Below are 17,673 nucleotides of genomic sequence, written 5' to 3'. Positions count from 1 at the left end.
TAATATTTAATTTATATACGCTGCTGCCGTGAACAACAGGTTCCACCGAATTTTCCTCAGTCATAATCCATGTTTTGACAGTGTTTCTATTAAGTCTCATTAAAAATGAATATGGCGTCAAGTTCGCGGCTCGACGGTTCGCTACATTGTTTCTTTAAACGGATTGTGTGACGCCGAAGGATTTCATTTCCAGGGGGCTAACACGCTGCTTGGCTATTTTCGAATTGGACTCCATTACCGAAAAGAAAGAAAAAAGAGAGAGGGAATGAGAGCTAGCAAATAAGAAGCAGTCGAAATATTGCCCACGAGGATCCGCGACCGAAATAAATCGGACAACTTATTTTCTCGCACGACGCTGTATGTCACTGCGGTTCTTTAACTTCCTAACAGTGAGATAAAGAACTCTCATTTTCTCGTTAAGAAAAGGCATATATTACTCTAAAATAACCACAAGAAACAATAAATATCCAGTGATATTAATATATCTGAGTATAAAAATGTTTTGTAATTATTTTCTATAACCCTGACTTGAAAATTTTTATGTTTTTCTAATTATATTTTCTTTTCGCCAGATTCACATTCGAAAAATTATGTTAAATCGGGACTATTTTGATGAAAAATATGATCACCGAAAAAAATTTTGAAATTTTTATAATGAAAATATTATAAGGAAATGATGAACGTTACTTACCGGCATAAGGGCCAGAGGGTGAATTATTATCCTTATTGCCTTTTCCATCTTTGTTACCACTTCCTGCAACAGCAAAAAATAATTCGAAATTAGAAACACACATAAAATACAAACTCAGAAAAAAAATATATATATATATATATATATATATTGAAAATACAAGTCGATCAAGCACATAGCTACATATATTATTGAAAATAGAATTTTTTACCAAATTCCATTATTCGCTATCCATTATGAATATCGAAAAAAAATCTATAGCAAATATGTATATTATAAATATAAAGAAATTCAACTAATAGTAAGATGAATGTATGAATCAAGTGCATAAAAGTGCATTAAAAAAAATGCATCATTGAATCAATACACGACAATCGAGCAGGAAGTCATGCAAAGCCTTTCACACAAAGTGAAGGGCGCATTCCGTTGGTCCAGCACTTGTGAAAAACACAGTAAATCGAAGATACGTGTGTAAATGCGTAATAGCGCAAATGTAAATGCGTTCTCCAACGAGCGCTGATTCCGTCGGGGGCAGATGAGTTACTTAAGAGAATAAGAAGTAATAATGCATTATTCACCAATTATTCACAATGGAAAACGGCCACATTGTTTCCTAGTAAAACGATGCTTCCACCTTCACCGCGAATTTGTCCTATCGCAAACTTGAAACATAACGGACGTACATTAAAAATATAAAAAAGAAAAAGATCATGATTATGACCGAGGAATATGCAAAATATCTTTTCGCATTCCTCAAAATATCTTTTTTATCAAAATTTTATGGCAAATATATACATAATTTTATTTACATTAATTGATGTTGCACTCGTCATGAATATTATCAATAATAATTATCAGTATATATATATATATATATATATATATATATATATATATATATATGCAACTGATCTATTGTTAGCATGGATTTAGTTACTCTCTTTTCGGCTCTCTAAACGAGGTCTATAAAGTGTCGCATCGATTTTTGGTCGTGACTCAACGACCGAAATATGGCTTCCTTGCCGAATGAGAAGGAAATCTCAATCGTCCTCTTAAATGTGCCCGCAGCGGACGTGCTGACAAAGCGTCGGATGACACAGACGACCGGTTATTAAGAAACCGAAAAGTTACAATCGTTAGATACGGCCTCTTTCCACCGGTTAATAAATCGTAGAATCTGTCGTGGAACTCGGTCAGTCGGAAATGAAATCCACGGCGGCGAGAAAGAAGCTCGTGCTTCCTATGTCATTCGTCTTTCCGACGATCGATATCCAAGCAGATCCTGCAATCCTCTTACGAATAATAATCCAGTTTCCAGTTTTGCCTTATGTTATAATCGATTTTGGAAATAAAAACTTTCGAAGAACATCCGAGAGCGTGTCTGCGCTGCCACGATCTGGTAACACACAATTAAAGATAATTCGTTTTTATTTTTCTACGATTATTTTAAGGCTGTCGGTATCTCCGCAATTACACTCGTACAACCAGTTGTAAAGCGATGTTAATGTTTACGCTTTCTTGCTTTCTCTCCGCCGATCTGCACTTACGCTTCTAGACGCGTTTTCCCGTTTCACCGATTTTACTCAAGAAAAAACTTGCCATATTGAAAATATTGCTAATCCGCGGCGGTCGGAATATTTTCCAAGTGCAAGCACGCGACACGTTGTTTCTCGCGTGAATTTTTCATACAAGATTCAAAGTAGATATTTATAAAAAGAGAAAGACGATATTTACGAAAGAGAGCGACAACGATCTCCGATGACCCTTCGGGAGGAGAGGGAAGACGAGGGAGGAGCAGGAAGAGGACTAGAATGTCAGAAAAAGAGACGGCCCATACCTGGGGAATAGGAACATAGAGTAATAAACTAGTCGCGGAATAGATTGCCGTTCAGAGTGTACCAGTTGGACCGTATATGTGTTTATCCGTCCTTAAGGGGTCTTAACCTACACGAAACTGTGACCTTTCCAGGTTTTACAGAGAGTCTGTACCGAGCTGTCTCGACATTTCTCGTAACGTTGTCGAGTCGAGGGAGCCGGGAGGTTCGTTGACCTCGACTATCTCTCGGCCTTATTCATATATATTTCACTTTTTCATCACCGTTTTAAATATTTAAAACCAAAATTCTGAAGAATTCCCAGTGAAAAAAAAGGTCTAATGGAAAAAGGTGGATCATAATAAATTTACTTGATAAAATATTAAAAGGTATCGGATTAAAAAAAAAATAATACAAAATAGTGGAACTAAAAGGATATATCGTGTCTGAGCATTAATGACACGTATGGTCACAAGAGGGGAGAGGTTTGGATCAAGCTAACACTTCTCTTTGAGATATTTAATTTATCAATTTTTATTGTATTTTATATTATGACTTAATAAGTAAATAATTGGCAAATTATTTACTTATTAAGTCATTACGTATTCACAAACTTTCGGTTGGCGAATCCCTTTTTTTTTTGTCACTAGTGCATTATGCAAGGCGCTTGATTGGCCGAGCATGACGGGATAGTTCGCCGACAACTTGTTGGAGGTACGGTATCAGCTGCAATTTTGCAAGGCTATTTCGCCGGGGGAGGGGGGGGGTGGAAATAGTGAGAGTGGTCGAGGACAATGACGCGTGTGCTCCCCAACGTTAGTCGTCCGGGGAAAAGGAGGGTGGTGGCCGAGGGTGGTGGTAGCAGTGGTAGCAATGATGATGATGGTGGTGGAAGTGGTAGTGGTGGTGGTAGTAAGGTTGATGGTGGTGGTGGTGGTGGTAGTGGTTGTTCACCCTCTGAATAAATCAATAAGTCCAGCCGATGTACGCTCTTCAACAGAACGCAATCGGAATACATATTTGTTGGTTCGTGAAAAATAATATCCATCTGCTTTCTCTCTCTCTCTCTCTCTCTCTCTCTCTCTCTCTCTCTCTCTCTCTCTCAATATGTTTTCTATTCATCGAATCTAACAATAACAAATTCCGAAAATCGAGATCAAAAAGCCATCATATTTCTCTATCCAGACGAAAGAAATGGCGAGGAAAAAAAAATCCTAAGCCATCGAACATATATCTGTTTGTGTCTGTGAAAAAATATCTTTTAATAAATAATAATAACAATATTAAAATCACACAATTTCAATTTTGTCATTTACGTTGTTGTATTGAAGGAAGAACATATATATTGAGAAAAAGGTAATAAAAAGATCACTTTTTCAAAGTTCGTTAAGGACTATCGAAGGATTAAGGCCTGGTTAATAAGCGTGCGAATCCATTTCCGCAACATGTTGGGACCAGCTGGCGTTCAAAGAATTCTGGTGATTTATTTATGCCCCCCCCCCCTCTCACTCTCTCTCTCTCTCTCTCTCTCTCTTTCTCTCTCTCTTTCTTTCTCCTTGCCTACCAAGACAAAATTTAACATTTAAACGAAGATAATTAAATAGGATGCATATGCGGGACTGCCACGTCAAACAAATTTTATGTAATCTTTTTAAGTATATGTGTAACCGTTTATGCGGCTTATGGGCACATCGATTCTGACGTATATACACCTTACGAGCTCTTATGAATAAAATAGCGCGCTCGATTCTGCAATTTCCGGACTTGCAAAGACAAACGCGCTCGCCTATCGTCGTCTCTCTCGCCGATAAGAACTGCAGATAGAAGGCACGCTATTTATGAAAACGCATGAACGTCGGAAATGAAGTTCGAAACAAAAGCGACGAGATTTAATTCGTTTTTACCTATTTCGTCGACTTCTAGGAAGAAATTTATTGTTCCAAAAAAAAAAAATAAATAAATAAATAAATAATTTAACAAATATACATTGACGTTTCGAGACAGGTAGCATCTGGACGATATGGGTGAATTGCAATTACGCCTCCTTGATAGGCACAAAAGAGGCGAGTGTTGAGGTGATTTCTAAATACGGGAGAGAGGCCTTTTTTTTCCTACTTGCTCTCACGATAATGACATAACTGTATTTCGTGGCGAGTGCCCGCGACGTGCGATGACGGTATCGGGAAAACGGCCGCGGCGGAAAAACACGCGATGGCGACTCTCCGATATCACGGTCGACTCGCGACAGCTGTCGGCCCGCGACGCGTGGGATGCCCTTAAAATTTATTCTATTTATAGTACACACGCCACTACGACGGCGACGAACTGTTGAAAGTGAGTTGTCGTCATCGCGATGCGATCAAGACAGGGTCTCGAAACTGGATACTCGTAACTCACAAATATGCTGAATCGCGGCCACGCTGAAGAAACGTGGGGGCACCGAAATGAGGATTAAGAGATGGAACTCTAACGGAGCCGGTCGAATATTTTAGAAAGATGTTCTTTGTTAAGACAAACGCGCTCGCCTATCGTCGTCTCTCGCCGATAAGGATTGCAGACAGAAGGCACGCTATTTATGAAGACGCACGATGTGTCGGAAATGAAATGCGAAACAAAAAACGACGAGATTTAATTCGCTTTTACCTAGGTATCGACTTCTGTGAAGAAATTTATTGTTCCAAAAAAAAAAAAATAAATAAATTTGACGCGACGTCAAAATCGATTATTCGTGAAACAGAATGATTTTCGACAGACGACTTTTAACGATAAATAAAATAGAAAGGTCTTGGCTTCGTTTCTCGATAGCGGGGATATTATGTGTTTCATTAAATGAAATCTTATGAAGGTTTAATAATTAAAACGTTGAATCCCAGTCCGAGTGCCTGATTAAAGTCTTGTCATGGGAAATGTGATTTTGAAAAGGAAGTATGCTTTAGTTTAGAATCCTACGTACAATGCAGCATGTGAATCGTGAGATCTAGCGAGTGTTTTAATTAACTGGTTATTGTTTTTTCCCAGAGGAATCGCAAGTGGGATTTTTTAACACTCCCGTGTGCCCGCGCAAATTTTAATAAATTAATTTATTCTTACACGGAAAGAACACTTTTGCTGACAAATGCTAAAAATTTGACCATCAGATCTGAAAATAATTTTGTTGGTCCATCAAAGTTATTTTGTAGAACGCTTAAATATGATGATAATACTGCAAAAATGTTTGATCTTCTAACAATCAATTTGAACATTATATATGATAATTTTGAAGGCCCAACAAACTCGTTTTTCAGATCTGTATCTAGCCAAATTTTTAGATTTGCCAGCAAAAGTGTGCTTTCCGTGTAAGATTAATTTGGGCTAATCCTAATTAACAAACATTAATCGAATAATTTTTTCTCGTCTATTTCGACGAACGTATAAACGTAGCGCTTGAACGCACAGTTTCCAGTTGGAATACAAGTTTCACTTCAATTATTCTTCGTTAAATTATCAACTGGCCAAGCGCCAGAAGGATAAAAAGCTTAATTATGCACATGTATATTGTAAATATATAAAGATAACGGCTTTTCATCGTGAGAAGCGCTCTTTCCGAAGTAAAAGTTCCATCCAATTTCTTGTTGAGTTTCTTACTATTGACGGTATCCACTGCGTAATTAAATGGCGTATTATAAATAATGTAACAGTCTGCTCGCGAAGCGAGCTATGCGCCGAGTAATCCTGCCAAGCCGAATTTCCCAACCATGTAATTATACCATGTAATTACGATACTTTCCAGTCGAAAGTAAAGTACGTAAAGATAGAATCAGACTCAGAAATGTGTAACGTAAACTCATCGGAAAATTAGGTCACGGGGGAGGGGGGGGAGAGGGGGCTCAATTGTTCATTGCTCGCAAGTTGTTTTCCGATATTATCAAACTAAGTCTAATTATTAAACTATTAATAATTAATCATATTGATTTCGACGCTTGTGAAGACTCGTGTTTGTCAAATACAAATTTTTCGAAATAAATTTCGGTCATTTTGGACATCAATATATTAGAATACTGGAGCAAAATACTGGAATACTCGGTACGTTTCCTCACGTAGTTGACTTATTTTTAAGAAAATGTTATGTACAAGAATTCTAATTCGTCGCGAGATGCAGTTTGCGCGCGGTTACGTCGAGCTGACGCCGCTCGAGCTCTCCTTACTTTTCGCGAGCTAAGCAGAAACGAAGTGCTTGGCATCCTCTCCGAAAGCAGGTGTCGGGATGAATGAGGGAGCCATACAGAGGAGAATCCGTCGCGCCCGATGATTCGTGAAAATCGTGAAAAAGTACCTCGCGAGAGTAGAGAGAAAATTTCAATCAAGCCAAGCGAGCCAAGCGATGCGGCTTGCACGACGATCGTAAAAAGAAAAAAAAAAAAAAAAATACTCTTTACGGAATGGAGGCGGAAACTTGGATCGCAACTTAGCGGTTGCGATCAAATCGGTCGTAAATCCGCGAAGCTACGATTATTCGTCGATTAATCATCGGGTAACGGGAACGCGAAGCGACGACGACGCCGATGATGCGCCACGCGCGTCGTTCTCCAGGACGACGGAGTGCCGAGACGGTCGAGTCGAGTTGAAACGAAACGAAACGGCAGAGCCGAGAGAAATCGGTGATTTTAACGGTACGGATTTTAACGGAGGCCGGCTGCCCATTTGTTTTCGCGAAGAGGAGCGCGGGAGGCGCGCGCTCGTCGTCGCCGAGCGCCTTCTTTAACGGCAGCTCTCGAACGTTATATCCACCTGCGACCGTGAAAACTGAGAGCTCATCGCATTCGCGATGACTAACGGCACGTGCAGCGATTGCCGTGTCTCACGCGAGGTGAACGCCGCGCGAGGCGTGCCCGCGTCATGAAATTAATGGGACGGATACGAGCGTCGCGTCGTCGCGTCGCGACGCGACGCGACGCGACGATGCACTGGACTTTGTCGACGATGAAAAAAAACCGAGAACGACCTTGCCACTCGGCTTCGGGAAATCTAATCATCATCCCTCTGATGTCCGGACGAGATATTCCCTGCGAAATGAACCGATGGTCATCTGGATTACCATCTGGACGGGGAAGCGTGATGTTTGAGAGATTTTTCTCCTCTTTGAGATGTCTTCTAAATGCGAGCTTTTTAAGATTTTTTTTTTTTTCTTTTTACGATATCTGCTCGAATCCGGGAAAATATTTATATTTCTGAATTTCTAGATTTCTGCATTTTTAGATGTAAACTTAAAATGTAAAACTAAATTCTTTCATTCGTATTTGTACGAAGAAATCGAGGTATACAGAAAAAATTGAGCTACTTTATTTTTAAAAAACAAATTAGAAGCAGAATACTGAAAAGAAGGGAAAATCTGCATAAAATGGCTATATTGCATTGCATAAAATGTTCATTTGTTTAATTCCAAGAAATGTAAAAAAAATAAGAACCTAGTTTAAAAAAAGATGATTAATATTTAAACATTAAAAAACAGACATTTCTTAAACCAAAACAATTTATGAAAAAAGCAACTATAATTTATAAACGATTTTAGTAAAAAATTTTAACGATTAAATAAACGATTTTACTAAAAGAAAATAGCACTTTGCAAAATAAAAACAAAATCATCGAAGAAATAATGTAAGCAAACGTTTTTTGAATTCTGATAAAAGTTTCCTTAAAATACAATTTTTTGGACAAAAAATAACTACCAGTTCTTATTTTTTAGTAGCAAGTAGCACACATGTTTCTCTGTCATTGTATTTTTCTTCTTATATAATAATTTGCATTTTTATTTTCCAATATGACGTGTATTTCAGTGAAGTGACCACGTTAGTCTGACTCGATCGCTGAACGTGTTCACCGTGATATATTTTCGTATGGATCGAATGACGATGACGAGGCTTTAATTTATAAACTCGACGTAACCTCGGCGATAAAACCGGTATCGAGGCACGTTGTTTCAGCAAATTGCGCAGATTAGCAGTTCAATAAAGTGTGGTTTATCGCGTATCAAAATGTTATCGAAATCATCCCGTGAATGGCCGCGGTAAAACCGTCGTGTTCAGATAAATCATGATTTTTTTCTTACTTACTCTCATTATACAGCCAAAAAGAAGTTTAAAAGAAGTCATTGTCTGTAGATTTTCAAGATTTCTACAAAAATTCACGTTGTAGAAATTTTTCAATTTTATTGCGAAAATCAAAATTTGATGATTATTGTGATCAAATATTACACAGAAAAAATAGTTTTGTTGAAGTAGAAAAATTTGATCAAATCTGAAAAATAATTTTGTCTGGTCGTCAAATTATTATGTATAATAAGCTTAAGCATGGTGATAATTGCAAAAATCTTTCTTTCTATTCTAACCACTTTGTTTATAATTATTTTGATGATTGAAAGACAATTATTTTCAGATTTGTATTTGATCAAATTCTTATACAGAAAAAAATTAGTCTAAAATCAAAACAAATATTATATAAGCAAGAATATTATAATCTTAAAAATTTTATTCTTACTTTGAATTCATATTGATACTAACTATTTTGCCCAATTCAAGACTAAAAATTAATTCTATATGAAGATTATAATAATCTTGCTAATATATAAAAATATACACTCTTGATTTAAGACTAATTCTTTTTCTGTGTATAGATATTTCGGCAAAACCATTCTTTTCGTGATGATTCACATTCCGATACCTGTGCGATCTCTTCAAAAATGTGGCTCACAACGTCTTTGAATACACGTGCCGATAATGATATTCCACGACACGATACCTGCTCTATTTCGGTCGGCTACTGGACCGTTTCAGGGATGCCACCGACAAAATGGCGACGCATTGAAGCGATACATTTGTTCGGAGCCTCTTTGAATCGCTAACTCGCCCAGAAGGCAGCTTTAAGTTTTCTAAGACGGCAATATGATTTTATATCGCACAGTACCATTTAGAAGCCGTGTTATATCGACCGGTCGATATTCTTCGTTATGAAGGAAGAAGCAGGAAATCATCGAGAAGACGAAGCGGAAGAAGCGAGGGCGAGGGTGGCGAGTAATATCGCGCGGATCGGTCGAGAAATTGCGTTTTTTTTTTTTTTTTTTTTTTTTTTCAATAAAATGAAATACGGCGGCGGTGAGACGAAGATATTAAGAAGGGATTGATTAAAAAGATTCGTGAATAAATTCTGACAATTCTGTCGGATGATTTCTTTAAACAATCGTCGGAGGGATTCTTTCAACTAATAATTCACGGTGAAACTGGATCGAGAACTGGATTCTGAAAAATTATTCCGCGGAATATTGGGGATGTCGGCTCCGTCGGACAGCCGAGAGAGGCTGTTTTTGTATTTTCCGACTCTCGAGATTCTAGTCGCGATCTTGACGTCGTCGTCGAGATCAGTGAATGCTCGGGCGTGATGGAGGCGGATATCTCTCGTCCGGGTATAGGGGTAACATTCGCCCCGCCGCCCGCGGGGTTGGTAGACGGACCAGCAGACGGGAGTAACGATTGCCACCACTACCCGGCCGTGAGAGGGATGCTCGCGCCCTCGCCGTGCCTTGCTCACCTATCACTACCTACTAACCGATCGGAAAACATCCCCCTCCTGAGTGATCATTCCTTACTAAAGTTCCAAAAGTGCTTATGACGTTTCGTAATGAAGCGCATGACCGAAATGGTAACTGCACCCGGTGAAATTCGTTATTAAAGAAGAAAATTGGAATTTTTCATTTCGAGCATCGTAATATGACTAATTGAAAGCACATTTTAAAATATATCGAAAATATGAAAAAACACAAAAATATTTTCCTCAAATAGAAATTATATTATATTATGGAATTGCGATAATTTTTTCGACTATTGTATCGAATATTTCTCATTAATTTTTTTTGGTGTCATTTAATAAACGATGATTTTCTCTCGAATACAATATAATTTTTTTCAAAAATTTTAATTTTTTAATATAACAAAGATTTTGGGAAATTTGTGTTCAATTTTTAAATTAAATTTAAGTAAAATTATGCAAAGAAAAAAAGTAGCATTTCGAAATTATTACGAAATTTCAAAAGCAAATTTTATTAATTTTATCGGAGACATCGGAATTAGAGGATTAGCGAGCGTCGAGCGAGCGGACGAACGAGTTCGAAAATTCCTCGAACGGGAGCCGCTGCGCTTTTCTTTTTTTTTTTTTTTTTTCAATTTGTGGTTCGCAAGGTCAGTCTTCGCGATCGATATTCAGCTCGCCTGTGTCATCCGCCTTAAATTGGACTTTCATGTCCTTGACTGTAAATTCGTGATATCATTCACCGGCGAATCAGACGATCGAACGTGCGAATCGGGCACGCACAATCACGCTTTCGATATACAATACGTACACGAAATTTATCAGCACGGTCATTCTCGTTGGAATTATTCCCACTTCGACCAGCGAAAATCAATAAGGCCAAAGCACCTTACCGGGAAAATCCGATACTCTTCCAGAAGAATCGATGGCAACGAGTGAATTAAAGACTGAATTACACTTTAATTCTCCTCTCGAACGTGCCCGGAAAATTCCTCGGTGTTTTCAAAGTCGTCGCGAAAACTCGATGAGTTGTTTATCCTCAAGTTTCTTTCTTAGAAAGCTAATAATTGCAGAAATAATAACCTTCGTGATACGTAACGAGAATATAAGTGCGCTTTTATCTGTTTGCGATATATTTGTGCATAATGAGTCGGATGATTCGCACAAAACCTTCAATTTAATAGGTCTATTTTTTTTTTCAGCTGAACTTCTTGCACAGTACATCTTTTCTCTTTTTCTTTCCAACATAGAAAAAAAGAAAAAAAAAAAAAAAAGATGAACTATACAAAAAATTTGTTTGAAAAAAACAAGCCTAATATCCATACATTATTCAAGGATTTTATCGAGAAATTTAACGAAGAATTCGCACAAGGGAAAGAAGTGGTAGCTCGGAGTATGAATATAATTTTATCGAATTATCAGGACGATGGACGCGACTCGTCGAAAAAAAAAAGAAAGGGAGGGGGAGAGAGAGAGAGAGAGAGAGAGCGCAGCACAATGTCGCGAATGCATTAAATCGTGTGTTATCGCCGACGGTTATTTATAGAGCGCGGTGTCGATACGCCACGAGGAAAAGGAGTCGCTCGTCGTCGCGCCGACGAGTCGAGAGATGCAGAAAACAATGGCATCTCCGAGCTGCAAAATAAGATGCGCTGAAAAACAATCGCCAGAACTTTCGCTATCTCGTCGCTCGTCGTTCTTTAAAGTAGCGCGCTATCTCGCTTTCCCTTCTTAATTCGAAAGGCATCGAGCGTCTCGACTCGGACGCGAATATATCCCGACGTCTCGGTACTTTTTAGAGATTAGATGAATAATAATAAAAATAAAAGTAATAAGGAAAGCAGGAGTCTCATTCCGGGATTAGAGTCGACTCGAAGCGTCCGGGGGATCTTAGATTCTTAAACGACTGCACCTATCGAACCGGCTTCTTTTTTATTCTCTCTCTCTCTTTTTCTCTCTCCCTCCCCCCTCCACTTAATTTTGTATAGCGTTTTTCTCCGTAGTCCGAAGTTCGACTTGCGCGAGTCTGAAAATTTGACGAGGTGTATAGACGAGTCGCGCGCAGGCGGCCGAATCGGCGGACGCGGAAACATTCGCGGATGAACCTTCCGTCGGACGAATCAATAACGGGAACCCTCGGGTGTGAAGGAGACACCTCCGGAGCAGCAGCGGCGGCGGCGGCGGCGGCGGCGGCAGACTCGCTCGCTCACGCACGCAGGGATGTCCCACGCACAATGCGGCGTTACCCTCCGCGCACCTCTCCGCGTTTGTCCGTCCGGCTCGAACGCGGTGGTAATTCAGTCTCGTCGGGCGCGGGTAGTCGCGGGACCCCCCCAAGTTTTTCTTGCAGATTTCCAAAATTTATTCATTTTATTATTTACCAGTGATTGTGTCGGTAAAGCAAGTATATTAGGCGTGTCACATGATGCATATTTGTGAAGAATTTTTGAAAAACAAAGTCATCAATATGTATATAAATTTTCGATGCTCCTGGAAGCAAGAACAGCTATCAAGACGAAGACACGAGATATTAGAAAATTATGAATTTTGAAAAATATAATTCAAGAGGGCGTCTTCTCATATTATAAAATTTGAATGTGTTAGAATATCTACCATTTGGATTTAATATTTTATGTATTTATGAAAAAAAATATATATTAGATCTAGAAAATTATGTAATCTTTGCAGATTGTAATACTTTTGAATCGATAAAAAATTTTTCATGCGATTAAAAAAATATGTATATATATATATATATATATATATATATATATGAAGGAGAAGGTTACTGGTTTTATCAGTTACGTTACTGATCGCGAATGGGTGGGAGGCGCGCGACAACTCGCAACGTGTAACATGGCCGAGGCCTTGTCTCTCCCTCCCTCTTGCCGTCTCTTCGAGACGAGCTTTCAAGGTCGGTTACATTCAACTGCAGAATCACTTGCTAAAACGCCGTCAGATAGCACCACGTTACAGCGCTACGAGACACGTGGTGCGATGGAAGTTACGCAATTGTTGGAGAGAGGGAAACTTGCAGTGATGCCATTTGCTAGGAAATATTCCCTAGATTCTCTAGATTTTAGGAATAAAGTATGTTCGGATTTTTATTTCAAATATCTTTTTTTTTCTGGAAAGCGTTAAGAAAATTTCGATAATACATATCTCTTTACATCGGCTTAAGAATTTTCCAATAGACTGTCAATCAAAAAATTTTATATCTTATGTAGACAAAAGTGAAACTTTAAGGAATGAAAATATATATGTAAATGGAGTTATCGACGATTGATAAAGAACCAACAGTCGGTAATTATCTTCTTGTAAATTGTTTAAAGTTTTCATTTTGTGGGTATAAATTTCCAAAAATTATATTGTTTTAAAGATGCAGTTAACATTATCAAATTATGCATGTATTCAATATCTATGACGTCAATGAAAATATATTGTTAATATGTAGTAAAATTCTACACACAACATTCCTGTATTCGACTACATGTAATACATGCAGCTTATTGCTAAATTATAAGATTAAAGATTTTATAGCAAAAATAATTATAGAAATACCACATGCAATAGATAAAGGAATGTGAGTGTATGAAAGAGAGATACAGAAAAGTCAGAAATATATTTGGAAAAATATTACAAAAGAAGGAAATGCCCGAGTTAATAAAAAAATTTTTTAATTCTTTAAAAATCGATAACCAATGTTCCAATCAATACTAAGCAGTGAAAAGAATAAGGATATATATTTTAACGTCAAGTTCTATAAATTTGATCATTGATGCTATAAGAAATGTTGGGACATCGAATATGCATTGCACGTAATTATTATATACATACTAAATATAAATTAATTTTTTAATGATTATATAATTATAAGTTAATTAGAAAAGCAAGCATTCCAAGATATTAAAGAATGAGACAGCGTTAAATCGGTGGCACTCAAATGCCACGAAAGGTCACAGAAGATACAAGTCAGAAAACTTTTTCGCAGGTTACTTATCAAAGATTATGGGCTTTCAAATAGTCAAATTTTTAGGAAACACGACGTAAGCGATTTGTTAAAGCGATAATGACAATTACATAAAAATATTAGCTAATTAACAGTATACATAATTTTTTTAAATTATATATTAATGAAAGAAATTATCAAATAATTAAAGCATTTTTTATTAGCACAGTAAATGGATTATATCTTTTATTATTAATTTCTCCGCGTTTAAATATGTAAAATGTATTAAAAAATTATCATAGATATATTCAATATCTATCACTTGATATATCACTTATCGTTAAATTTTTAATAAATAAATTTTGTTTTATAAATCTCAATAATATCCTTTGACTCACAAAGCATATCTACTAAGAATTTGTTATATAACAATGCATAGAAATAATTTATAACTTTTTAAAGAAACTGAAAAAGAAACTAAAGAAAGAATTTATATTTGTGTTATTTTTTAATTTATATGAATCATTTCATTATTGAATAAATCAAAAATTGAAATTATTTTTGTGAACATAAAATAATTTCAAAAACATAATCTAATATAATACCTCAACAAAGATTGTCGCTTATCGCTTACAATATCTCTCTTTCACGGCAACACCTGAAATCACGTTCACATTTGCGTTTCAAGTAAACATTCCACGGTTTACAGCAATACTATTACGAGTACTGTTAACATATTGAAAAGAATTATTAAATCTCGTGTAAAAGTCTCGCAAAATCTACTTACTTATTTGTTTCTCTTAACACGCATCATCGAAAGTGCGCTTGCTCGATCGCACGTTGAATTCGTAATGGCATTGCCGAAAGAAAGTGGAGTCCACGGAACCGTGGAATCCATCTCGAACGCAAATGAGACCCGTGACGTCTCAACCAGGAGTCACCGACGACATCGTGTTTGCCAACTATGCCACGCGCCGAACATTCAGGCGTGGTGCTCTCTCTTTCTAATAGCGCAAATCTCCGGCGCTTACCTTTCTTGATGAGCAAGCTAGTGACCCTCCGTAGCGCCTCGCGAGTGCTGGAGGCGGAGCTGTGCTTACTTTGGCCGAAGTATTTGTTGGGCGTGATGTTCGTGGGCAGAGTCAGCGGCTTCCTCTGGTCCCCGGTGCCTGGTAGCCGTGCGTCGTAGGCGTTGTTGAGCCGTTCGAGATGTTCGATCGAGGCCGGCCGCGGCTGATTCGCCTTCCTGGTGGGATACCATCCGCGATTCGGACCTCCCGCCAGTCGGAGAAGCTCAGTGCCGATTATGGCCTGCTCCAAACCAGGATTGTTCCGTCGGTAGCTGAAAGTGACGTAACCAATGCGTGATCAGTAAAACGTTAGGGATAACGGGACAACATCTCACACGTTTCAAAAAAGGAGTCTAAATCAATTTTAACAAACATGGACCAAGCATTTTACCTTTATTTTCCAATTGTTTTTTTATGTAATCAGAGAACTCTATAAAAAATTCAGAGATATATTCAGCTAATTTACGTAAATCATTGCTCCAATCCATTCGTACAATTTCGGTGACGAATGTTTTTTCTGATATTTTTCCGTGTGAAAGGAAGAGGGTTGCTCACCCGGTAGCTGTGATTGGTGCATACCAGCCGGGTTGTCGCCTCGTCTGCGTGGGGTTGCCAGCGTGTTGTGGCGTTTTGGGGATATCGCTGCCTCTGGCGAACACCGGAGTCTCCGGTAGAGAACACGACGTTTGCATACCAGAACCGGTACCGGTAACAACGCTACCGCCGGTACCGCAACCGCCGCTGCTACCCCCGGAGGAGCACGCCTCTGCCGATGGCGAATGTCGTTTTGTGAACGGTCGTCGGCGAGATGGTCCTGGTAAATCAGTGGGCAGAGTCCTCCGTTCCACGGGCACCTGGAAAACGAAAGGACGTCTCATTAACGAAGAACATATTTTCTTTCGCAAAAAGTTGTGCTGAGGAATATAATAAGTAACAGTAATCTTAATTTATTCGCAGAATAAAGCGCAAAATAAATGAAGAGATACTATCGAGATTATTCAAATTAAATGCGTTTAAATAATCCGTTTACCTAGAAAAAACGGACTATCGGACTTTTTAACGAGAAAATATATTTTCACGAAATATTCTCGTGGAATATAATAACAATGTCTATTAAAAACTTCGGGAAAAGTTTTTTTAATTTTTCAGGTATTTTTATTTAAAATCTATACAAAATAACTATACGAACTAATCTACAAAAAAATGTAAATGAAGAAAAAATTCTAAGTATTCGCAAAATTAAAATAAAACCATCGGTGAAACAATTTCGACTAAAATTTTTGAAGACTCACTAGAAAGTTCTCTGAAAATTCTTTGACTCTTCCGAACGCAAAAATAATTCCTGACAATTCCTGAGAGTTTATTAAGTTTCTAAAGACAATACTTTGAATAATAACATTAAATTAAACCGGAATTTGAGTCGGTTACCTTCAATTTCAACTTTTCATTGTAAATGTAAGATGACATTAATAAAGAGCTTATGTTACCCAGGGAACAGAGTTTTGCGCTTGTATACCGATACCATGGAAATAATTTAGTGGACGCGTGAACAATTAATGCTAGTTACGAGCAAGTTCGAATTACCAGAGTGTAATCCTACGAGACGCTGCAATAATTTCCAACCGTCGTCCGAAATTGCTAAATGAGCGCAATGGTATTCGCATAAACAATGATTTTTCGACGAAGTTACACGTTACCGTAATATTATAACTGTAGTAACGGTTCGAAAAAAAAAATAGAGAGAGAGAGAGAGAGAGAGAGAGAGAGAGAGAGAGAGAGAGAGAGAGAGAGAGAGAGAGAGAGAATAGCACGAGAAAAACGCGACCACGAGGGTCGGCCCTTCATCAAGAACGTAAGAATCCGCGCACGGCGCTACGACCGGCAAGACAGATAATTATTGCGCCGTAAATCATTGTTATCGCGCCATTCGAGCGCTGCTGGCGCGGCGATGCTAGAAATTCAGTGGGCAAAAGTTCGCCGCTTCGTCTTGCCTCAACTTTTATTGCGAAACTGCCCGTGGCGATAATTAACAACTAGAGGCACGGCGTTTTTTCGTCATGAAAAATTTTCCCTTTTTCCCGAAGAACAACACACGACACAACAGGGCCCGTTTCGCACGTGACGCATAATATTTCTGTAGATGTCTCTAATATCGCGTTATCACATTAATTCCAATATCGATCGTTAATTGCAAATTAAAAAATGATGTTTATGAGAAAAATTGATATATACGCGAGCTACGCGAGAACATTAATTGTTAATCGTGACAATTAGTTTTGGCAATTAAGATTGCAAAAATACAAGGGCTGGCGGATTAGCCTCGTATCCAATTATCTCCTTGTCTGGAGGACGTCTCGTCTCTTTCCCGTTGTTATATTAAAATTACCACGGCTGAGCGGTCGACTTCATTCGCCGGCGCGGTGAAAGCCAAAGGAAAGGACGGCCGAGGAAAAAGGTGGCCAATATCCCTAATGAAAACTTTACGCAGTTCGGCCAAAACTCTCCTTCCGCTTGCCCTCCTTACAATTCCTTGCGTCTACTCTTCCCCTTGTTCTTCTCGTATAATCCAGGCAAACTTCTCTCTTTGTCCGC

At 38.2% G+C, this 17,673-nt stretch overlaps 1 protein-coding gene across 1 annotated transcript in view; it reads right to left on the bottom strand.

Moving 5' to 3' along the window:
- The window catches only part of LOC105432163 (uncharacterized), a 138,310-nt gene that overhangs the window by 13,296 nt on the left and 107,341 nt on the right, over positions 1 to 17,673 (bottom strand). Inside the window, exons 11-13 of the mRNA XM_089074443.1 lie at positions 15,637 to 15,935; positions 15,043 to 15,353; positions 692 to 754 (exon numbers count right to left, since the gene is read on the bottom strand). Of these exons, the coding sequence (XP_088930569.1) occupies positions 692 to 754; positions 15,043 to 15,353; positions 15,637 to 15,935 (673 nt within the window). The remainder of the gene's footprint in view (positions 1 to 691; positions 755 to 15,042; positions 15,354 to 15,636; positions 15,936 to 17,673) is intronic.

The sequence above is a fragment of the Pogonomyrmex barbatus genome, unplaced genomic scaffold, assembly GCF_055798465.1.
Source record: "Pogonomyrmex barbatus isolate J1 unplaced genomic scaffold, ASM5579846v1 scaffold17, whole genome shotgun sequence".
NCBI classification, from domain to species: domain Eukaryota; kingdom Metazoa; phylum Arthropoda; class Insecta; order Hymenoptera; family Formicidae; genus Pogonomyrmex; species Pogonomyrmex barbatus.
This window is presented reverse-complemented; position numbering and strand designations above follow the sequence as displayed.